At 41.1% G+C, this 24,123-nt stretch overlaps 2 protein-coding genes across 2 annotated transcripts in view; one reads left to right on the top strand and one right to left on the bottom strand.

Annotated features, from left to right (window-relative positions):
* Window positions 1-21,541, bottom strand: part of LOC136264031 (dynein axonemal heavy chain 5-like) — a 30,103-nt gene extending 8,562 nt beyond the window's left edge. Inside the window, exons 1-38 of the mRNA XM_066058709.1 lie at window positions 21,316-21,541; window positions 20,568-20,702; window positions 20,436-20,517; window positions 19,201-19,337; window positions 18,625-19,149; window positions 18,464-18,577; window positions 18,059-18,405; window positions 17,117-17,324; window positions 16,558-16,643; window positions 16,358-16,500; window positions 15,794-15,972; window positions 15,228-15,437; window positions 13,935-14,809; window positions 13,497-13,834; window positions 13,069-13,304; window positions 12,597-12,701; window positions 12,022-12,135; window positions 11,907-11,969; window positions 11,193-11,431; window positions 10,595-10,835; window positions 9,902-10,101; window positions 9,356-9,509; window positions 8,612-8,983; window positions 8,332-8,493; window positions 7,799-8,276; window positions 7,457-7,743; window positions 7,317-7,403; window positions 7,080-7,265; window positions 6,865-7,029; window positions 5,769-6,698; window positions 3,125-3,340; window positions 2,207-2,728; window positions 1,664-1,950; window positions 1,350-1,419; window positions 1,178-1,300; window positions 756-1,040; window positions 304-701; window positions 38-254 (exon numbers count right to left, since the gene is read on the bottom strand). Coding sequence (XP_065914781.1) covers window positions 38-254; window positions 304-701; window positions 756-1,040; window positions 1,178-1,300; window positions 1,350-1,419; window positions 1,664-1,950; window positions 2,207-2,728; window positions 3,125-3,340; window positions 5,769-6,698; window positions 6,865-7,029; window positions 7,080-7,265; window positions 7,317-7,403; window positions 7,457-7,743; window positions 7,799-8,276; window positions 8,332-8,493; window positions 8,612-8,983; window positions 9,356-9,509; window positions 9,902-10,101; window positions 10,595-10,835; window positions 11,193-11,431; window positions 11,907-11,969; window positions 12,022-12,135; window positions 12,597-12,701; window positions 13,069-13,304; window positions 13,497-13,834; window positions 13,935-14,809; window positions 15,228-15,437; window positions 15,794-15,972; window positions 16,358-16,500; window positions 16,558-16,643; window positions 17,117-17,324; window positions 18,059-18,405; window positions 18,464-18,577; window positions 18,625-19,149; window positions 19,201-19,337; window positions 20,436-20,517; window positions 20,568-20,702; window positions 21,316-21,423 — 9,624 coding nt within the window. The 5' untranslated portion in view covers window positions 21,424-21,541. The remainder of the gene's footprint in view (window positions 1-37; window positions 255-303; window positions 702-755; window positions 1,041-1,177; window positions 1,301-1,349; window positions 1,420-1,663; window positions 1,951-2,206; window positions 2,729-3,124; window positions 3,341-5,768; window positions 6,699-6,864; window positions 7,030-7,079; window positions 7,266-7,316; window positions 7,404-7,456; window positions 7,744-7,798; window positions 8,277-8,331; window positions 8,494-8,611; window positions 8,984-9,355; window positions 9,510-9,901; window positions 10,102-10,594; window positions 10,836-11,192; window positions 11,432-11,906; window positions 11,970-12,021; window positions 12,136-12,596; window positions 12,702-13,068; window positions 13,305-13,496; window positions 13,835-13,934; window positions 14,810-15,227; window positions 15,438-15,793; window positions 15,973-16,357; window positions 16,501-16,557; window positions 16,644-17,116; window positions 17,325-18,058; window positions 18,406-18,463; window positions 18,578-18,624; window positions 19,150-19,200; window positions 19,338-20,435; window positions 20,518-20,567; window positions 20,703-21,315) is intronic.
* On the top strand, window positions 21,517-23,893 carry LOC136264032 (superoxide dismutase [Mn]-like). Its single transcript, XM_066058711.1, has 3 exons — window positions 21,517-21,842; window positions 22,951-23,265; window positions 23,654-23,893. The coding sequence occupies exons 1-3, from the start codon at window positions 21,594-21,596 to the stop codon at window positions 23,843-23,845; spliced, it is 756 nt and encodes a 251-aa protein (XP_065914783.1). The 5' UTR covers window positions 21,517-21,593; the 3' UTR covers window positions 23,846-23,893.
* Window positions 23,894-24,123: the final 230 nt, after the last annotated feature.

Genomic DNA, 24,123 nt, shown 5'->3' on the forward strand with positions numbered 1-24,123 from the left:
GGTCAGTCAGTGACGGCACTGGTGAGTAGTAACTTACCAGGTCAGCCTCAGCAGAAGCTATTTCTAATTCCTTCTCTTTCTCAACTAATTCTTGGGATAGTTGGCTAATACTCTCACTGGCTTCCACCAGCTTGTTCAAGCCACTATTCATTCTTTCAGCCAAATCACCAATCTGTTTGCTCTTTTCCAGGTAGATTGCCTTATAGCCACTGATGAAGGAGAGGTATGATTTGGGAGTGACATGGGTAGAACGTCTGAAGCAAGAGAAAATAACTTAGTAGTCATGTTACCATAAGGGCTCACCTAAATCGTTCAAAATAACTGATACAGGTCTCAGCTACAAAGTCCTGGTACACTCCCATTGCCTTGACAATCTCTTGCTTCACCTCAGCCGTACATGTGATATTAAAGGAAGCTAAGAAATGTTGGGCTACAGCGATCAGAGCATCTTTTGGCCATCGACTAAACCAATCCATTGTACAGCCACTGATGAGGCCAGGGAACTTCAAACTCCTAGCTCTGAATTTCTCCCCCACTGGAGAGAAACACAACACCACATGAAGGTTCTGTTTAGCTCTTGATATGAAGTAGTCGTAAAGATTCTCTGGGGTAGGAGGCCGGCGTGGAAACTCCTTCTTCATAACGGGGATTAGTTCAGATGTGATTTCATCGATCTCATCACGAGCAAACAAATTGGACACCTAACAAAAGAACCAATCAAAACCACACATTCAGCTCTATACCCATGCACAAACCTCTCCAGAAGATAGCACATTGTTGAGGTACTCCAGAAACCCTTCATCTTTGATCTCTTGATCAGTAAAGATGAATGATATTCCAATTCCTTGCAGGCCGGCCACACGATACAGGTACTTGAGGTCATCCATTAGATTGTTAGCATTGTAGGTCCTGGTGAGCGTTATTTGGAATGTCTTGTAGCCAGCAATGAAGGAAGCTAGACGAGTGAGGCTCTGCTTGCCCGACCCACCAACACCCACTAGCAACGCATTACCACGGTCTGTCCTGATAATACGGGATACCTGTTAGTAGTCATGACAACAATGACATCACACTCGATCAACACCTAATCTTGCACAGCCAGACCAACTTTCTACTGTGCATTGCTTTGACACAATAGAAAATGGCCTGTCCTGCAAGACTAGCCACACAGCCCCACCTTTACAAGATGCACCATAGCATCTTTGAAGAACACAAGATCCATCCCAGCCCCTCTAACCAGTTCATTATATTGGAGCAGGTAGCTGTTCAGTCTCTCCTCTAACTCTGAATATGATGGGATCTGAGGGATCACATGAGGTCACATGACACTGACACACTACCACACTCACAGGTTCATAGATCTTAGGAGCTTCTAGGTCTTCATCCTCAGCCTCATCTCCTGTAGGCTCCGGTGGCTCCCTACAGTGACACGTGTTACTGTACATGTGGACAACGTAATTAATTGGTAACTATTATGTGTAATAAATTTCTCTGGTAAGGAAGAATGGCTTATGCCGATTACCATGAGGATAACAATAAATCAAAATCAATCAATAAATCAATAAATTAGGCAAATATCCTATGGTTCTCCCTTGATATTTATCACAGCAACCTCACCATATCATTTCTGCTGTTCACAGTTATACAGTCACTACCTACGTACCTTAAGAAGTCCACAAAGTATGGCTCCTCTGGTAACTTGGCAGCATACTCTTCTCCGAGGTCCTCTGTGATCACCTTTGTCATGGAAACATCAAACCATCCCTTGTCTTCAAAGTTGGTGAACCGGTCGGCTATCACACGAACACACTCGTGTTTCCATAGTGACATGAGTACCTCATCTGATTGGAGAACTTCACTAGTCACATGTAACATTCCCTCCCAGATACGAGACAAGTCCCTCAAGTTGAACACATAATGAAATTTGGCAGGGGTAGGCAACATCTTGATCTGAAGGGAGAATAAATATTATAACATAGACTGCAGCAATGATCTTTAGTAATATGTCCAGACACCTTGGGACTATCCTGATTATCAAAGTTTCTTGATTTTCCAGGTCAGATTATGCACTAAGCAATACTTTGGGACCTAAACTAAGTATCTGGGTGTCCTCAATAAGCAAAATTACTAATACAAATTAAATGAGCTCTCGAAAACATTAATAATTACTGGATAATCTTCCTACCCTCAGCCCCACCCCCCTCACCTTGGTCAGTTGCCATAGTTTCCTGGTGCACACCACAAGTTGTTCTACTAATTGTTTAGTGTCAGCTGTAAAGCCTCTCTCAGTACAAAAGTGTCCACATCCAATCACACCAAATATCTTGTCAATGGAGGCATTAGATGGTAGAGTACAATTGTATATGGTGAATTGTCTCTTCAATCTGCTGGGGATATCATTCCTTCCTCCTCCAGGATGGATCATTGCTGCAAGGAACTGAATATCAACAATACTGGTGAAGTCCCCTGGCTTCTCCAAGCTGTAGAAGCCTCTCATCTCCATCAGTTGTCGTACAATCTCATTAGTGATCTGGTCTCCCCAGCTGTTAATGGCTGGCATGTTAATGTCATCGATGAAGATGCTCATCTTCTTCCCAGCTGGGGGACCGTAGGTTGTGCCCACACGCTTGTCAACGTAACTCTCGATGGATCGTTGGAAGTGTCCTGGGCTCGTAGCTGAGGAGAAGTTTAGACCTTTACTAAGCTGTTCCTCAACATTGAACTTGCCCTGTACATGATAACAACTACTTTATAAATATGACGTTACTCAGTGATCTAATTAACCTCTTGACATTCAGATCAGTAAAAGATAGAGTGTGTAGTTGATGTAACTAGTATTTCATTAAACTACTCTAATAAAGCAATCAGCTGGAAATAGTAAGCACTGTGTAGCCAAATCTTCTCTGGGTAGCACTTATCAATTAAGAGCAAGCACTTATAGTCTTTACTTAATAACTATTAAAGCATCGTACAGGGATAACGAACTAGTTCAGTGACACTGGGACCAAACAAGACTAGGCACTGTATTTGCTGCACAATCACACTCTCAGAGACAACATGTACACACCATGTGGTCATATTCCATTTTCACAACACAACTATGACAGCTCAAATTAACACCCACCTGGTAACCTTTAATGATGACGGTTTTGGCGGTACCCTGTTCACCAATGAGGAGTACTCCCTTCTCTTGTTTAGCTATGGTGTGTATGAGAAAGTCCATCCTCACATTGTCCACATTGGGGACCAATATGGTGGAGTATACTGGAGTGGTGTTGGCGGGGTAGATGTACTCCTCTACTTGACTGCTCCAGTGTACCCACTGACCAGCATCATCAACCTGTGGGGTGACACCATGTGAGGTAGAGTGGACACCTCATCTTAAACTCTCCAAATTAAGGACACAATAAAAAACACCTCCATATAAGGACAAAGATGTTAGTCACAACAGGTGTGGCTACATACATAATTAAAATTGGTCACAATTTCTTGGCCATAGACTGTCCATTGTACTGTATATGTGGGTGTTAGTAGAGAGAATTAACTTACTGTTTACACTAGAAATGTTGTGATGGTTATGCTTGTTGTATGTCATGACATAAACTCCATGACCTGTAGTTCAGTTTGTGTAAAAATTTGATTAAATCACTAATAGTATATGTGACTGGATTTGCAAAAAGGCACCTTTTTCACACACAAAATTTGACCCATTTTATGAACTTCAAAGCTTCATAACTTTTTGATCATGGCATATAATTGCTTGAAATTGAATGTAGCCACAGTATCTGGCTGCTAAGAACAAGTTAATTAGTACGTATAAGGAGTCAAGTGTTACATCATTTTGTTTGCTGGTATATAAAATGTGTGGAAAAGATACCTTTTCGTAAATCTGGTCACAAATCAGGAACAATTGTTAGTAATCTTGATACAAGAAGCACAGAAACCATATTCCTAGTTGTTACCCTTGTTGTGCTGCATGTGTAGTATAGTGGCACCATAGATAATGTATGCGTTCCTACTGGATTGGAAACGCCCGTATTATTTACGTAGTGACGTCATAGGCCATCCTCGTTTCGCTGCGCGTAAACTTTATGGCCTCGACAGGTGGAAGATTTCGCTGTTCTTGTAACCAGCAAATTAGTGTTTGTTGTTTACAGCTGGGTTAGTTATTACCTACACTAATTGGAGGCTGGACTGGGTAGGGACGCTGGAGGGCAGTAAACAACAGCGTAAGAAAATTCAGGTTCAAAGGTGAAATATGGTGTTTCAAAATGGTTGTGCAAATTTCCTGAAGAAACAGAAAGTGTAGCATTGTTTCTTTGCTGCTGTTTACACCACTTGTAGCAGGTAGAGTGTAGTAGGCTAGCTAGATATTCACTGCTTCACTGTATATTTCCACTGCCTCGATAAAACTTCAGAAAACAAGCACTACTTTGTGCTATTGTTTAGCTCAAGCTGAGCAGTACTGAAGCATAAAATTTATTTCAATGTATCACACATTTCTTTGGTTGTGTAAATGCGGTGACAAGAAGTTGGCCAATAGTACTGCTGTTGAATTATTAGCTGGTGCGTACCTGCCATTGTCACCTGTCGCAAACAATATTTCTCCCAGTGCCCACAGACACGCTGTGTTCTTGTTCAGTACACAACGCAACACAATAAACAATGTAAAAGGAATGTCCACGCCTTCGAACCGGCCTTCAAACATGCAAGAGAAAGCCAAACAGCCACTCAACAAATTTCCCAATGTTTGGCGCACCGTAACTAGGATAGGAAAATAATTTAACTGGCGTTTCCAATCCAGTAGGAACGCATACATTATCTATGGTGGCACAACCAAAAATTGTGCACATTTTCATAAAGCCATGAAACTTTCCACACAAATAGTAGTCCTCATGACATGTATTTTTAGATATAGTGCCATCGCTGAGTTTACCTTTGGTGACCTTTACGGCCATTTTTGTACAGAAAATTGATCATTTTTGTCTTTAACTCCCTGAGGCAGTAATTAACTTGTTAAAACATGGTACCAAACAAAAGATCTTGCTGATAGAAACAACTTGGTTTTTTCAATAGTGGATTTCATTCTTTAGTTATGAGTATTTTTTATTAGCTGCAAAATTTGAAAAGTTTATGCATAATTATCTGCCCACAGGTAATTCACACCTCAAGGGCAGGTAAATTTATCAGATTTTGCAGCTAGTAAAAATGATCATAACTTTGTAATGAAATCACCTATCACCTATTGACTTCAAATAAAAACCAAGTTGTTTCTATCAGCAAGATCTTTTGTTTGGTACCATGTGTTAACAAGTTAATTACTGCCTCAGGGAGATAAAGCCAATAATAATCAATTTTCTGTACAAAAATGGCCGTAAAGGTCACCAAAGGTCAACTCAGTGGTGGCACTATATCTAAAAATACATGTATTGAGGAGTACTATGTGGAAAGTTTCATGGCTTTATGAAAATGTGCACAATATTGCCAATTTCTGGGGGCTATGCCGCTATACTAGTACACAAATCACAGCTCTGTGATATCTTGAAGTTGCACTTGTCTTCAAAATGTATGTCATGACTTATACTGCCCATGACAAATGGGAACTATGCAGTAAGTCTCCTAACTCCTTAACCCCAAGGCATCTACCTATGTCATTTTTACCTACTTCGCACACTACACTACACACACACACACACACACACACACACACACACACACACACACACACACACACACACACACACACACACAATAAACTAATACAGTACCTTAAACTCAAACATGGTATCCCCACTATCAGGTTGACACTCAGGCAAGTCTAATTGTGTGCAGTTTTCACGTAGCCACGCCTCCATCTTAGCACGATCATCCAACTCCAGCAACGCCCCCACACTCCACATTACACAGAAGATGTATAAGTGCTCAAGATGGGAATTCCCCAGTGACATGTTTTCATTTTCTTTAGCTGGGAGCAGCCCCTCCAGGAGGTTACACACTTGTGCTATGTAGTTACACTCTAGTACTTCCATCTTAGCTATCAGTGAGGTACTGGCATATTGGTATAGTTTGAGGAAACTGTCATCAAACATCTCCCTTAACACTTGGGACTCTGTGGGTGTTAGCTTCTTCTCAGACACTTTACGATTCAACCATCCCTGTAAGATGGGGCTCCAGTCTAATGCTGAGGAGCTCATGTATACCATTCCATTACGGGACACAGTTGCCGGGGAGGCATTATCAATATTGTGTGGTTCAAACACAATCTTGCTGTTTGTTGCCATGGGAATACGATCACCATTAGCAAGCGTCAACATCTTGTTATCATCCAAAACACTGTTCAGATTCTCAATCCATAAAGTGTCCACTGGTCCATCAAGCAGCAACCAAATGTGCTCTCCTTTCTTAGCTTTGTGTGTACGTCGCCACAGAGTGGAGAATATCCCATCTGTCCAATCATTGGTGGCTACATCTAGTCGTCCAAACATCTGTGGTGCTGATATAGCCTTAGGGTTCATGCGCATCTCACGGTGAGGTTCTCCACAGACCCCCATGGCTCTCATGAGGTTGTGGATACAGCAAGTTTTGCCAGCACCACTGGGACCTAATACCATCATGCCGTGACGTACACGTTGTGTCTCAAATAATTGGATCAGTTTCAGTGACCAGGTGGGATGGTTGATGAGCCCTGCCTTCACCACCTGTAAAATAGCCAATCACAATACAGCATTGCGTAGCTATCAGATATGTCAGCCAATAAAACATTTCACACCTTTACCAGGGACATTTTCATAACATTGTTAGCCTATATATTTGCAAATCAATGTAGTATAGACTCCTGAAGAAAATGTTGTTGACAAAGCTCACCTCCTTGTCAATGGCCTCCTCCAGGTCAGGGTATCCAGCTCTCTCTAGTTGTACACTGGGGAACATGTCATTAATGAGGGATAAGAATAATGGCTCATCTTCATCAACAAGTTTCGACAAGTTCATGTCCTTCAAGCCTCGCATGACAATCGTCTCTTCACCGTCCTGTTTACATGTTACCATAGCAACACCAATACTGCTCACACAATCATTACCTGTGGGTTTTTCCTCTTAACAGCTCCCAGTGTCCTTAGCACTGATAGGATGTTACGTAGTCCAAAGTCATAATGCACTTGTTTGGACAACTGTTCCTCACAGAGTTTGTACAACGTGAAGAACTTGCGGGCTAATATGATGTTCTCAATAAACCCACAGCTAGCCAGCTTTACCCTGATAATGATCTGTTGGATAATATGACGTCATTATGATGTCATGTGACATCACTAGCTCACCTGACGATCAGGTACCATCATGGCTACTGTACGGAAGTTAATCTTCAGGTTCTCTGGTAGTTCTTGTCTGCCTGCATAGCCTGGGTTCTGTAGGGGGAGGGGCTGATGATATGCAAGCAATACAAGCCACACCCACTCACCATTGTAAGGAATATCCCAAATTCCATGTTCATATCAACGATGTCACCATCCATGAACACAAACTGAGATTTCCTCTCCTTCTTGCATTGGAGCACAATGGCGATCTGCTGTGCTGCCACTGATAATACGGGTAGCTCGATACGATTGAACTCGTCAAAACAGCCCCATGTGCCTGACTGAGCTAAACCTTTGTAGATACGACCTAATCCTCTGAAGTCCATCTGGTCAGAGCAGTTGAATACTACAACATATTTCCCTAGAGCCTTGCCCATGTCTTTAGTTGTCTCTGTAACAAATAATACTGTTCAATAAAGTAACCTGCTAGTGTAAATAGACTTTACCTGTTTTCCCTGTTCCAGCAGGACCAGCAGGTGCTCCCCCAAGGGACATCCCCAGAGCTTGAGCTAGTGTGATGTAACAGCGATCAGTGAGGGGTGTAATCACAAGACGCTCTGTACACCCAACAAACTCATTCTGATAAGTGAAGTTAACATCAGTGATCGAGATGACAGTTTGATCAATGTCATCATTGAAGTAGAACCTGCTCTGTTTGAGCCACTCAAAATCTGATGGAGACTTGATGTGCATGCGAACAAGATCATCAAAAATGTCTCTTTGATGTACATGTATGGTAACCAGAGTCTCTGCCTTCACCCTCTGTGTCTTGGTGAGGTTCTCTGTTGTCTTCTCGATCAATTGGTTTAAGATGTCTAAGAAATATTGGTTGGTGTTGGCCATTATCTTCTTGTCACTGCGAGCATTAGTGAGTGCCGTTGTTGCATCTCTTGTCCAAATCACTTGTAGCCCAAGCAACCCCACCTATTAGTACGTGTGATTGTTTAGACTACATCACCATGACAACAGATTGCCAAACCTGTGCAGGAGAGCCATCAAGAAATTCCATTAAGTTAAAGTTGGGGTCTTGCAGGGACACTGAAGCATTACGGATAACACTGCGCACTGAGCGACATGCCAATGTACACAGCTTGCCTAGCCACACCTCTACATTGCCTTGGGCCAACAGTGGTGCCTCCAACTAGCAATGGACAATATAAATAAATAATAACACAATATTATAGTTACATTAGAGTAATGCACATTATTATCATCATTACAATGTTATATGCATAGCCTCACATATTACCACTACTCACATCGATAGTTTCTGGTTCTCTCGAGTTGATCTGCAAGATGCGATCATAATCCTTCTCATGAAAGGTGACAGTCTTGATATTATCAAACACATTTAACAGATGAGCCTGGATGGTGTGGGAATCAGAGGCCTGACCGAGAATCTCCAAGAGTGCTGTATCCGACACAAAGAAGAAACGTGGAAATACGAGTCGTTTCTTCTCCAAGTAGCCAGTAAGGGATTTCTGACAGAGCTCCAGTTGTTCCTGAAGATGAGGTAGTAGTTGTCCGAGAGTCTCATCCCCAACACAACATTGTACTACGTTGTTTGTCTCATGAGCTCTAGTCATTATCTTCACCCATGACTTGTCAATGTTGGAGAACCGCTTTGCCTCCTACACCATGATCAACAATATAGGAATACCTTGATAAGTGAAGTGTGTGTGTGGTGTATGGCTCATATCGTTGGTAACGATATTCTTTGGTGAGCTAATCAGGTACGTACGTAGGTGCGATACATAGCAGGTACACATACAGAATCTGTTTCACTACTTTACTTCCTTGTAAAGTCAAAAATGTTTTCTTACACGTAAATACAACAAAGAAGCTCAGTAATACCAAGAGTTCATAATTCTTACTACTATATTATGAACTCTTGGTAATACAAAGTCTATGGCATTGGTAAAGTGAACAAACCAAATTATTCTGAAAATTCTACTAAGCATCCGTTTGAGTATTACAGTGTATAGTGATAGAGCACATGTTACCTTAGGAAGTTGCTTGGCGATGTCTCCACCCACAAACACAGCCTCCAGGTACACCCAGAGGTTCTGCACGATCAGCCACGTCTCCAATATCTCACTAGTGTTGGTCAACTTCTGTACCCACAACTGAATGTTCTTCTTGAAGGGAGCATTGTATCTGTGTGTTACATATAGGGACCAGGCTTAAAACAGTTACAGCAGTATGGTAAGTTTGTCGGGTCTGAAATGAGTTAAGTTTCATCAAAAAGAACAACAAAAGTCAACAAAAGCCTTCTAATCTTTACAAGAGCTCCTATGGATGTATTACAAGTTTAGCACTTCAGAGAGAAAGTTCACTTTGAGCTTGTCTCAATAGTACTGAATTTGCTATTAGATCTTTTTTTTACCAGATTATTTTCCATTGTGTGGAGCTACTTTTCAAAAAAAGTTCTGCCCCCTCACAGTGGCACACAGTTACTCACCTACCCCACCCCCTACCCCTCACAGTTACACACTTACCCCACCCCCTACCCCTCACAGTTACACACTTACCCCACCTCACCCCCTCACCTGTTAGACATCAAGGAACTCAAGATCATCAAGGAGTCCTCCATTAAAGAGATTACCTCATTGGTCTCTTCTCCTCGTAGCAACAGTTCCCCTCGAGACTTGAAGTTACTGAAGGCTAAGTTGTGGACACTCCAGTCAGCGATCACTTGCTTTAGTTTAGCATCAATGTCCTTCTCTTTAACAGCTGCTATGCACACGTCCTGCAATGTGATTGCACAACCAATGTGTGTGTGTGTATGAATGAATTGAAACATACACAATACAGTGCCAGGGTTCTGCCCAAACTGGTTGGCAGTGACCAGTACCTCTAAAAACCAACCAGTACCCTATTAAATCCATCCGACCGGTACAATTCTTACATATATCACTGATACACGTGCAGTATACCTTAATATTACACACAACATATCACTTTAGGCCACCACTCAGGCAGAGCATTGGAAGCCTCTTCACTCCTGGCTAGTGATTTGTAAATAACACACTGAAAACATGTGACCACACAGCTACCTCCAAATAAGGTAAAGTACTTATTACCCCAACCCCCCAACCCATTACTTGGCTTCAAGCCCTAGGATGAGAAGTACACTTGTGTACACATTTACTGTGCAAATATATATGCTAACCTAATGTCTGGATGAAAGTATAACTATCTCACATGATCCCCTACCCACTAGATCCATTAGCCGCACCTACCTCAATGTCCTCCATATTCTCCAGCAGAGGGGCCTCCATGACATGACGCAGTTGGAAGTTCTCAGACTCAAAGTCAAAATGATGACTGGTGATCTCCTCAATCCTCTTCCAGTGGCGGTCCTTCATGGCAGGGTCTGTCATCCTCTCCAGTAAGGGACACACCATGTTGAAATCTTCTATCTTCTTTGTCAAGTCTTTGAAGGCCTGCCAGTCTTTTAGACCCTTAGGCAGCTTACGACACCTGTGATAGACATGTACATGTGATGTCAGAAAGTGTGAACACTTAATTCATTCACATAGAAAGATTTTTCTTGTGGATGATACAACTAAAATACTCAAGGTCATCTACCTGGGAGTAAGACTAGCTGTCATAAAGTTTACAATGCACAAGTGCACAACAGTGTTAGGGCATACCGTCACCTTGACTGTTCTATTAGAGTATTTTGTCAAAGATCTAGTAGCAGTAGTTGTGAACAGAGCTCTGTATTCATAATACTTAACATTGCAACACTACTGTAACTATACTAACACTCTCAGTTGTTCAGAATATGGAGTTGGTGTCACTTCACCAACAAACAGACCACACAATCATCCTCACCTGTTCTGAAAGTCCAGCAGTTCAGTATTAATCTTCTCAGTGTCCACTTCAGTCCACAAGATGTCATAGTAGCTATCAACATTGTCCATCACTGTGTTGTAGAGGCCATAGAGCTTCTGTAGCAAGTTCAGTTCCTTCCTGATCTTGTCCAGTTGTGAGTAGTCAGTCACTGGTAGACCAAACAACTCCTCACCACTACTATACGTCTGGAACTTGCGCCATAACTCATCAAATTGGGTCTATTGATGATGTCACATGATGTAATATCAGTTACCCCTAAGGGAACAACCCTGATGTGTTTGAGGGTGGCCACATGTTATAACTCTACATGATATGTGGTTGTGTAACCAAATATGGTACAGTCTGGTGTTGATATTGTAAACACTTCATCACATTAACAACAAGTATGGATAATATACTTATTATTGATACAGTGGATTGCATGTTGGTTGTCAGTTGTACAAAATTCCAAAAAATGGAACTCACATGAAAACCAACCAATGATAGGCGGCCAGAGTATTTAAATTTTTTATGAAGTATCTGATTGGCTCTTTTTCACGTGATATCACCAACAAAAGTATTTGTAACTGACAACCGTCTTGCAATTCACTGTATAGAAGTGTTGGGGGTTGAACTATGAGATCATGTGATGGCTTGAAATTCTAGTCTAATAGAACACTCAGAAGTATGTTCCACTGCACACTGTATACTAACCTGAAATACAACCAATCGGCTGCTAGCTTCACGAGGGGGAATACCCACCACCATAGGACCACCCTGTGAAAACAAACATCACCATGGTAACAGTAACCATAAGTAACCAGCTAACGTTGGCATAGTTATCTGTAAACTCTCCCACTGATGTCTTGAACTCTTCCACATTTGAGAGAAGGTTAATCCTGAACTCTGACTGTATCTGGAGTAGGTGGTTCTGTACTTCACTCTGTAGTGATGTAATGGTAGTCATTAATAAGAGATTATAGTTAGGCAGACTAGACTGAGGCCTGTACTAGTAGGTCACTGTAGTCACCTGTCCAGTCAACTTGACCATTAGTGTACTAAGTGACCTTCTAACATAGCCAGCTGCTTAATATGGCGAGGAAAGTAATTGGTCTAAAGGCACTGTGAACCCTCGAACCCCATTAGGCAATGGTAAAAGTGTTCAAATAAGTGAATTGTTTGGATAACTGAAGCCTATACATTTATACAGAGCTCTGTTAAAATACTTTAATAGAACAATACACCTATACTCAAAATATTCTAATAGAACAGTCATTTCAATTTTGTATAAACAAGGGTACGGATAAATGAGGGTCGAAAAACTGAGGGTCTACCATGCCCAGGTCTCACTATACATATACTTCTCTTAGCTTAACAACAATAGATATCATTTAGTTCACTTACTGCTAGTGTTAACAAGTTATCCCAAGTGTAGCGAAGTGTGTCCACTCTCTCTACTTCTTCTTGTGGAATAGCAACTCCATAGCGATTGAGTAAAGTGTATGACTCCTAATATGGTAATGTGACTATTAATATAGCCAACATGCCTCATGGCTAGAAAGTTTCACACACACACACACACACACACACACACACACACACACACACACACACACGCACACACTACACACACTAAACACACTACACACACACAATACACTACACTACACTACACTACACACACACTTTCTTAGCACGATCTTCACCAGCAAAGTCACTACAAACAGAGGATACTAGTCGTTGTAACATAAAGCTACCAGGGACAAAATCTTAAACATTTTAATTTTAGCAAAACTACTTTCAAAAACGCATAAAAAATATTAAAAAGCAGCTAAGTTCAATCAAATATTTTTAGCCACAAGTAAAGTCTACACACCTCAATTGGAGTAAGAGACATATCAATTCTGATTTCATTCTCACGGATTTCCTTTAGGGCGGACATGGCAGTACGAATGTCATCAAGGTCTTTGATTGGACGGCTGAGTTGTTTGTTGATGTCCTCCAGTTGTTTGAAGATCTCTTCCATTGTGGTGTGATATGTATTGTTCATGGCCCGGCCATATGCCACCTGCCATGCCTTCGCCTCTGTGCACAGTGACATCTTGAACTCATCTGTTTAAGGGGAATACCCAATAATGTAGATCACATGATCATTAATGATGTTCTAATCAACAAATATAACCCTAAAAATTTCACAGTAATTGTTCTATTAGAGTCTCAGGCTGCTATACTGAATTTCATCATTTCACTATTTTCTACCACTCTCACACGATAATAAAACAGCTGACTAGCTAGTCTACTCACCACAGTGCAGGCTCAGTGGTCCTACAGTGATGACATCATAATCATTATTAATAACATCTGATAACTTGAGGTATCTCTGCATGTTCTCCTGGAAGTCTCCTACGCTTCTCTCCTCCGTAAGGAACTCTGTGATGATCGTGTCTCTCTCCTCCATCCACAATTGTTTGTGTAGGTAGAACTGCTCCATGGCAGTGGTCACTATCCTCTTTGTTGAGTTGATACTGGATGATAGTATTGAGGATAGCTTGAGTACTTCCTTGTGTTCCGACACAATACGATGGTAGCTACGTAGTGTCTTCTGATTGGTTACTAGTATTGTGGATGTGCTCCTTAGCAACCTGTGTATTTATATGGGGGAAAATATCTAGACAAATCACACACACACTACACACACGCGTGCGCACACACTACACATGCACACACTACACACGCACACACCTGCCAGCATCACTACGGTTCTGCAGAGCTGTTTGCTTGGGTGGTGTTCTGTCTTGTCCCCATTGGTACACATTCTTAGTAACACCCACCATCACTTGTACGGCTTGGTTAACAGTTTGTTGGATATCATCCAGACTTGGTCTCATGACAACATTTGGTAGTGACAGTAACACATTGGATGTAAACAATGGATACCTTTCAACAGATTTCTTGTCATCACTATAGTCACCATATGTGTGGGACGCTGTTACTATGCGTTTACGCAACAACTCTAATGATCGACGTGTCATTGCAACTAATGCATCGATGGTTTGACGATTGAAATAGTCCACTAATCCTTTAGCCTCTTGCTGTAATCGTGCTCTCTCATCCAAATGGTGTTTGTGGGCAGCAGTACCTGGTCGTTGTTGTGATGATGGTTTGGCATCATCTGATTGGCCAATTTCATCCAATAGCATTTCATCATCAGGTAACAGTAAAGTAATGAGCTCATGTGATGCCCTTTCAACCATGACATTCCAGTTGTCAAGTTTCTCACCAGCTGCTTCACATAATTGTTTAGTTTCTGACATAAACATCTCCGTGGTGATGGCATCAGCAACTGGTAGCTCACAGAGGGGCAGCTCAATGATTTGCTGTAAAGTGACGTTAATACGATCATTAACTATTCCAGTCACTCGGTCTATAGTTAGTTCCAGTTTCTTCAGTGCCTCAGTGACGTTGTCAAGGTAATCATTAAGGTTCATGGATACCCATGACACCATAGTTAGCCCTGGGGCTATTGCATTGTCCACAGCAGAAAAATGTGGCACTAGTAAGATTTCCAGCAGCTGTGGTATTTTACTACGTACTCTTTCATTTTCATGCACCATATGCTGTAAGAGAGAATACATAGTTCATACGATGACAAAATAAAGTTTGTCAAAAAATAGCACACATCATGCGATTCAGTGGATAAAAAGAACTTACTACTTTATCATTCATCAAATATCAAATTTCTTTGCTTACGGTAGACAGAATGTGATAACTACTTCAGCAGGTAATTAAAATTTGCAATTTGATTCTAACAAGATTTAGGGCAGATAAATCAACAACTCAAACAAAAGAGTCAAGAATTTAGTTTGGTAAATATTGCTAACTTGTATTACGAGATTTTCTAGGATTGCAAACAGCACATCAAAACACAAACAATTTAATGAGTGTTAAACTATAATTTCTTGGTACAGAATTGAGAAATTATTTCTCCCAGCAAAAATAACAAAGTATCACACTGTTTCCATGGTTACACAATACCTGTACAGTATGGAAGGTCTCCTTGAAGGAGTTCTTCTTGAAGTAAAACTTCTGAGCGCTAGCAGGAATCTCTAGTCCGATACTAGCAAGGTACTGGACCTCTCGGAACACTTCTAAGATGGCTGGGTCAAAATTGACCAACAACTGATCCTTGTTGTCAGGGTGACGAACTAGTAGTGTCACCTTCACCGTCTGCATGGCAGCCTCCAACTGGAACAACACATAATGGGTACCAATAAATCAAAGAAAATTACTCTAATAGAACAGTCAGTCAGTTTATCCAGACTCTAAATACATAAAAGTGCTCAGATAAGTGAATTATTTGGATAATAATTTGCTTATAAACACAACCTGTTGAAATATTCTAATAGAACATACACTTGTTCTCAAAACACTCTAATAGAACAGTCAGATACAATTCAGACAAGCAAGTTTATTCCCTCCACTAGAGACCACAGTTCATCCTACAAATAATACAAAATCCTACAGCATATTTTAGGATTACATTATATGGCTGCACTGATCTGACAAAACACACAAAATACTCTAATAGAGCAGTCACTAACCTGTTGGGTCCATGCTCGATGATGGAGCACCTCGTACTCTACCAGTACTCTGGCCATCTTGTTGTAGCCTTTGATCACCTTAATAGCCTCGGGGGATTTTAATAAGTCATCGAATTGTTGGAATGCATCCATCGGTGCTGCTATACGTCGGTACAGCTGCCTCGACCATGAAATCCGACCTGTAGGCAGACAGTACACACACTAAAGTATATTGTAGTATCCAGTACATCACAATAGCATAGATATAGCAGCATTGTTTTAGAGCTGTGAGCTTTGACAAGTTAAATGATTAGTTTTACTAAAACAGCTTTAAACCAACTACACACTACAAGCTCATAATTTAAGTTTGCATGTAAGCAAGAGCACATAATATTTATATGTGAATATTATGTACTCTTGATGCAAGTGTGGTGTAAAATTTCATAATTTTCATTCAAAAAGATCTATAAATTTGGCCCCAAATAACTGCTATTAATTGTTAGCTTGTACCACATAATAGCAAGATTACATGAGAACAAAATCACACGATCCACAACAAGATCATGTGATTCAATACAAGATCACCTGATATTGGTGGCAGGTCCCGTGGTAACGGAGGAGCTTCTCTCTGCTTCATATACAACTTCTGCACAAACTCAAGATCACTCATGTATATCACCAGAATCTGTCTGAACTGGCCAGCTATGTTCAGCTTGGGGATACGTAGCCTGCAACAACATGTTACAGTAACATGCAGCCCCACCCCACCAGTGAGCCACACCCACCTATGGAACCTCTGCAACATGTGCAGGGCTGGTAGAGTGCCAGAAATCGATGCAAACTTGTCATCCATAAACAACTGAAGTTGATTCTGTGAAGGAACACATGTATAGCATGTGATCAGTGGACACCTCTATATAATGGATACTATAGGATCAATAGACTTTTTTTGCCATACCTAAGGAACATATATAATTATACAAACTACTGCTACTTAGCCACATGTCCTCCTGGAAGCAAGGGAATCAAAGGTAATAAAGGAGTTCGTTATAAAATAAAGACGCTTTGCTGGACAACACTGCCAGTCCTGCCTGTTTGTCCTTATCATGGAGGTGTTTCGTAGGTATAGAAATTTACATAATATTAGTTTCACAGAGGTTGATCACAGATGATGTGTGATTACACTACCAAATATGGCACCAGGTGTTAAGGGTTGTTTATTAGCTAGGAAAGTAATGTGTAGGGTTGTTATACAATCTAGACGGTATTGAGGTGTCCATGTTGAGAACCATCAATGAGGAGATGAATGATGATGTCCTCAGAATGAAGCCACACCAATCATACCTGCAGTTCGGACAGTTGTCTTAAGAAGTCCTCATAGTCTCCATCAAAGTCAGTACGACGATGATCTAGTATGTCATATGGCTTCTTCTTTAGTGTCGCTATCATCACATTGAAACGAGAATGAAATGTCTCTATTCCCTCCAAATGGGATAGGCCAAGGGTTGAGAAGGTATCCATGGTAACTAGTAATGCCTTGATCTTCTCCAACCTGGTGAACAGCAATTAGAATACTCAACCAGTATCACCATATGATACCGTATAGCGGGTTTTCTCATGGACAAATTTACTTGCAAAAATAAAATCATGCGACACTTAATCTTGTAAGGTAACAAATTCGTGACATTAAATTCCTTGTGCGAATTTATTACTTGGTGTAATAAGTGTTTGTGTACAAGATGGAAAGCAGTGGAATTTTGTCATGTTAGCTGTATCTATGCTAGTATCCACGATGAATCGGTGCAGGCGCCTGAAATTCGCCAGTAGGGCAGCCATGTTCAGCAATGCACATGGATTGTGTAGGAGAACGAGTGCAATCATCAAGTTGTTATGCACATAAACAAGTACCTGGTTTGTTGGTGAATGTTCCAACACAACAGTTTTACAGGAGCTAAAAACCTCACGATCAACAAAACTCCATGTGATAAAATGTCGTGAATTTTAATATTGTGAAGTGCCCAAAACGCGAGATTAAAGTCCTCACAATAAAAACCCACTATACAGTACGCAGTACAACACAGTGTAAACATGACTGTTCAATTAGAGTATTTCAAGACTACTAAAGCAATATATAGAAGGTTCAAAAGAAGCAACTGATATAGACATTATTAGCTACGGGACCAGCTCAATGCAATAAAGACCAGTACACTGATTGTGAGGTAGCTGTATTATGGCTGAAAAGGGTAATTCCCTCACACTCAAATAGACACACATAGCTATACTAACCTGTTACAAAAGTTGTTGAACTTCCCAAACATGTACATCTCAGAGAAGTCAAACGGCCTCTCATTCGGACAGTTAGCTAGTCTAGCCTTAGTGTGCTGAAAACACTGTTGATATTCCTGGTTGAGGGTGAGACAAGCTTCAAGCTTCTTCATGACAGCATCTCTTTCTTGGTCCCAGATGTTATGGTAACCACTGTCGGTGATGTATGACCGACAAGATGTGATCATCTGATTGGTTACTTTAACAAACAATGCTGTCATACGTTCACTAGTGTTATAGTAACGAGAGTAGCTATTAATCATCCTGATGGCATTCATGAGTCCTGGGATACTCTCCAGCATGGCCACCTTGAATGGGAACCAAGTATGGAAGGTGGAACCAGAATGGGAATGGAATTAAACTTACCGGGTTACTTTTGTATAGTGGCTCAACATATTTCTCTAGGGTGTAGAGAAATTTGACATTGTCTTTAGCCTCGTTGGTGTAGTCGGTGATACGAGTGTCCAGCTGACGCCATTGCTGCAGGAGATATGATAATGTCATTGCATGCACACAGCCCCACCCACCTTTAGCAAGCGTGACTTTGCAGCAACTAGTAGAGCTACAACAGTACGACACTCACTACTCTTGATGCAGCTTGTGAGTGAGTCAAACTTTGCCACCCTCTTCTTCCAGTGGTCCAGTTCTGCTCGAGGACCTACAGTGTCTGCTTCCTTTCTCATTTGCTCTGACTCAGTTAATATCTGCTCAATTTGAGCACACCATTTTGTAGCACACTTTTCAGCAGCTTCCAATATGACCGGGTTAGCAGCTGCTGTGGTCAACTGGCCTGACACCTCGCGAATATTGATTCCTTTACATGGAGCTAGTTCTACCACATCTTCCAGACTGGCTTTGGCATTGGAAAGGACCCCAACAAATGAGGATAGTTTAGAAAGGAAGTGGCTACGTAATGTGTACATGTCTGGTCCAGCAAGTTCACCCAGTTTTTCCTGTCTGCTCAGTGCTGGGATATACACCATCTCTAGCAACTGCTCGAGGGCCCCTAACAACCCCTCACCATTAGACTCCAACATACCAAAGTTCACTTCCTATAACACACAGTCACTTAGTAACACAACACAACATGGTGACTAACTCACCTGGTGAATATTAACATTAGTAACAGCACGAGAGACATTGCACCTCAAGAAGAAGAGACATACTCCAGTGTAGGCATCACTTGTACCATCTGACAGCCATAACTTGCCCGGCTTTGTTGTCTTCTTTCCTTCAGCATCTACAGAAAGACCACAGGTGAGGTAAGGGTAGTATTCAGCATTGCTGGTTATCTTCTGGCCAATATCAATATTTGGATGACCACAATCCTGAAATACTGCAAAGACTTCTACAGTAACTAAACAATTACAACCAGCTCAGGGATATTGCAGTGGTAGCTGTCAGTGGTATTTAGGGCTTAAACAATACTACAAATTTAATACAGTGTTCAGTGAATGCTATCCTACTAGGGACCTGTGAGAAGGCCTGTGAATACAGGGAGTCTGAAACATGTAACTGAAATGTGAAGAATGTAGAAAAAAATCCCAGACCCAGTGGTGACTTGATCCCCTGGTGACAGTAAGACCTCAATTATCTGAATTACAATTAAAAAGAACCAACTATCTGAATTGTTGTAATAAAGTGTTTAGTCCACACCAAATATATACTCTATTAGAGTAATTGAATGAAGTATTAATTAGCACTTGACTTCTTGTTAAGATCACAAGAGTCACTTGTTAACAGCCCACACAATCTATCAGACATCAAAGACATGAAATGAATGCTAATCGAGCTTAATTTGTGACTCTCTACCACCAGTAGGTGTTAATTTGATCAAAGGTTCACCATCAAGCACAGCTACTCCTCATTACTGTTACAAGTATTGCCTAATTAATACCAGAATTCTTACAGCATCAACACCATTATTATTTATTAATTATTTCATTAGCAATCTCACTACAGCAATAGGACAGGTCACAATACACAATATAGTGAACTACACACAATATAGTGAACTTGTTTCTGTGTCATTTGGTTTGGATGAGGTAATTGTTTACGTCTAATCTAAACTTGTCAATAAAATTAATTTTGAGGGATATTAATTTTGTGGCTTTGTGGGCAGACTCTTATCCATTATGGTCAGGATGTAGCCAACCCAACAGGTAAATACCCAGGCTATAATAGCTAATAAAAATTGGCAGCATATACTGTAGCTTTAACCATTGCAAAATCACACCCTAACAATCCCTTATGAAAGGTTATCTACAATTCAGGGATTTCCTTTACGAGTTCCGAATGTTCACAGCACCTGCCTAATCATTACACTACATGTTGTCACCTTCTTCACTGATTGGTGGCTTGTAGAAGAACATCAGAACAATACTACCATCAGCTTCAAAGAACCTCTCCATCTTATCCAACTGTGTGTGAGCATGCTTGCAGTAAGTGTGGGTGGGGCTAGTTTGCTCACCTGATCTCCTTCTAATATATGATTCTCAACTTGTTCAGTGTCCATTTCCAATTTGTCTGCCACTGTTGAGAATAGGTAACTATGGCGGCCATCAAGTCGAGCCCTCTTCGCCTCTAATTCTTCACGTGCTCGTTGCTAAACACACACACACACACACACATACAGTATACTACTATAGTAACCATTGAGTATTACACTAGGCAAGGGGTGGCATCTAATACTCCAATCTTCATCCAGGCAATGTAAAAGTCAAAAGTCAAGCCGGAAATTAGTGATTGGTCAAAGGACAAGCACAGTTCATAAAGTGTATACCACAATTGATACTTTAATGATGAATGCAATTCCATCGAGATGTAGAGTCAAGTGTGTTTTCAGTAAGTCTAGGGTAAAGGCTTATTTTCCAAACTACTCAGACTGATGATGAACATTGGAGTACAGGACAAGGTACAGGACATACTGGAGTGTCACCTGATCCTTTCGCTATATATAGGGACCCACAAAAAGCTTAAAGCTGAAAGCTAGTTTCTGCCCAGACCCAGGGGTGAGACTAGTCCTGTATAAGAATCTGTTGAATGGCAGGCCAGGCCAGATAGTGACTTGATCCCCTGACAACCTGTAGTCTATAGCTAGAGCCTGGGATGTGTCTGCATTTAACCGCTATAGGATGACTTCTCATACATAACAAGTGTTAACCATTAATCACTATACTCTCAGAAAACTTACATACTCACACGTCACACGCGCTAACCTGTTGGTCCTTGGTCTCCGTCTGCACCATACTGGGGGCGCGTAACTGCCCGCGCCGAGCGTGTTTACGACCAATAGAGCTACTACTCCATCCCGCTGGTCTTAACATCTCACTGAGTGTGGTCCGAGATGATAACTCATGCGCCTTCTTCTGAGATCGCTTCTGAACTTAACTACTTCCTTTGTTTATTAGCTACGTTGTTGCGAGGGGTGTGTCTTGTAAACAACTCGTGCTCACGGATCTCGTGATCCCTTCATTAGCAGAGCCATCAAAGTGTCATGCAGCAGCTCATCGCAGCCTTACTAGTGGTCGTTTGTTGTGGCCTGGCTAATGGCGGGTCATGGCATGATAAGTTGTATGGAAACATTAGAACATACCAGGACATTTATCTGCTGCCAGACTTGCCATATGGGTACAGAGGATTGGAGCCGTATATTGACGGGAAGACGTTGCGAGTTCATCACTTAGGACATCACCAAGCCTACACTGATAAGATGAACAAGTTGTTAAAGGAATGGCGCCGCGAAGTAAGAGGTGTTGATGACATCACGTGATGTATGTACAGAATGTTTTTACTGCTGATTGCACGAATCTTTAAAAAATTTCGTGATGCATGCATGAGTGTGTACACCAGATTTCGTTTCACTGAACAGATTATTGACGTCTGGGACCAAGATTCCTAACGTTAACACCTTGTTCCATGAAATGAAGTATTTTGATTCCTTTGTGCACATGCGTCATGCATTTTTAAAGATTCATGCAACACATTTCGTTGCGCATTACGTATAATGCACCTTTTACTGTTTGATCATTTGTTTGTTGGAATGTTGCATATTGTGTGCATCCTCAATTGGTTTGTGCTATTATAATGTGTAGGTGTGTATGTGATTCTGCACATCAAGTTTTCTTCAAGGAAGCTTTCCTGAGCTAACAGAAGTTACATGTAGGCCACTCCAAATACATTTTCCCATTTGTTGGCCTTGTCTGTTTGCTGTCACCACTACATACTAGAGCTGAAACGAGTAGCAATTTTTACTATTCGAATAGTTGTGAACAAAACGACCGAATATTCGACTATCCTTATACTTTTATTGAATAAGTACTGAAACCCTTAGTTAGGTAGCAAGGTAGCTAAAGCCTAAGTGTTATTTCTACAGCATCTTTTCTAAAATAGAATTTTTACAGTATTGGCACATCACTTCATTCACAATCTTAAGTTTCAAGGTTGACTTTTCCATCTGAATACAGTGTACAAAGTAGTGTGTTAATGAATCAAATAGTGTCATACCAACCGAATAGTCAAATAACCGAATAATTGTTTCAGCACTACTACATACATAACATTTTTCTTTCTATCAAAACAGTTCTTGTTGATATGTTAGTGTGCTAACGAACTTGCCCAAAAATGAAAGTTCACCACTTTAAGGAGTATGCTTAATTTTTATGCAGTTTATTATCAGACAAATAATGGTATGAAAAGTTACCAACCTTATTTGAAATGCCTGCCTATATTCAAGCATGCCTGGATAACAGAAAATTGGTTTGGAGTGTCCGGCAGGATGTAGTGCATGCTGAGTCATATATTGTAGTGTGCTCTGCTTCACTAATACTTTAACACACACTTTACTGCTGTAGGAGTCATCAGGTTTGGCTCACAGTTCTATTGTTGAGATACTTCAGAAGATACGCATGGTCCCCGAGAGATGGCGTACACCAATTATGAACAATGGAGGAGGCTACGTCAACCACCTCCTCTACTTTGCTACCATGTGTGTCGGAGGGAAGGGACCCAGTGAGAAGCTAGTGAAGGATATCACCAGATTCTTTGGGTCATTTGATGTCTTCCAGGACCACTTTACCACCCTAGCAACTAACGTATTTGGATCAGGCTATGCCTGGTTGTGTGAGGACAAGGATGGCAAGCTACACCTGACGACAACCTCCAATCAGGTAATACCTGTTTGTGACTGCTTGGTGTGTGACATTAAATAGACATAGCAAGAACAAAGATGAATTATTTATGCTACACTAGCTGAGACACCACACACAGGCACACGTTGTTGAACCATGTAAAGAGGCCTGGGTTCATCCAGTCAGCATGCTAGCTCTAGAAATCTTCATATGCGATTTTTACGTGTGTCAATCAGTATCATTTGCCATTACATTTGAAGCTTGATTTTATGTAACTCACGAAAGATTATTTCTGCAATTCTGGGTTATATACACCCACTCCAATACTCAGTACCATACTCAATCATTTTAAATAGGAAATAATTGTTGCCTAGCTAGATATATACACTTTGTCTGTTCAATAATACATATCTTACACCCCTTACAGGACACGCCCCTATCACAAGGTCTCAACCCGTTACTAGTGATTGATTTGTGGGAACACTCCTACTACCTGGAACACCAGAACAAAAGAGCTGACTACATCAACAACTGGTGGAATGTGGTGTGTTGGGATGAAGTGGATGAGCTGAGGTCATTTTGGTCCTCTCCTATGGACACCCCCCACAGTGAACTGTAGGATGTGTTTGTGTATTACTTGGCAAATAATATTTTGGTAATTGTGAAATGTGTTGAGTATACTGTTGTTGTTGCTGTACAACTACTAGCAGCAGGAAGGGTATTAAAGCTTCTTGACAATTAAATTAACTGGGAAACTGTTGATCCTCCATCAACTTGTAACAGGCTTGCACCAGTGCAACCACAACAGCTAGGAATTACTTAAATTTGGTGGACTGCTGCAACGCAAGTTGCTGTCTGTCAGGACCTTCAGTGCTGGTCACTATAAAGTGGTAATAA

This window comes from Dysidea avara, chromosome 8 (assembly GCF_963678975.1).
Source record: "Dysidea avara chromosome 8, odDysAvar1.4, whole genome shotgun sequence".
In the NCBI taxonomy this organism is placed as follows: Eukaryota; Metazoa; Porifera; class Demospongiae; order Dictyoceratida; family Dysideidae; genus Dysidea; species Dysidea avara.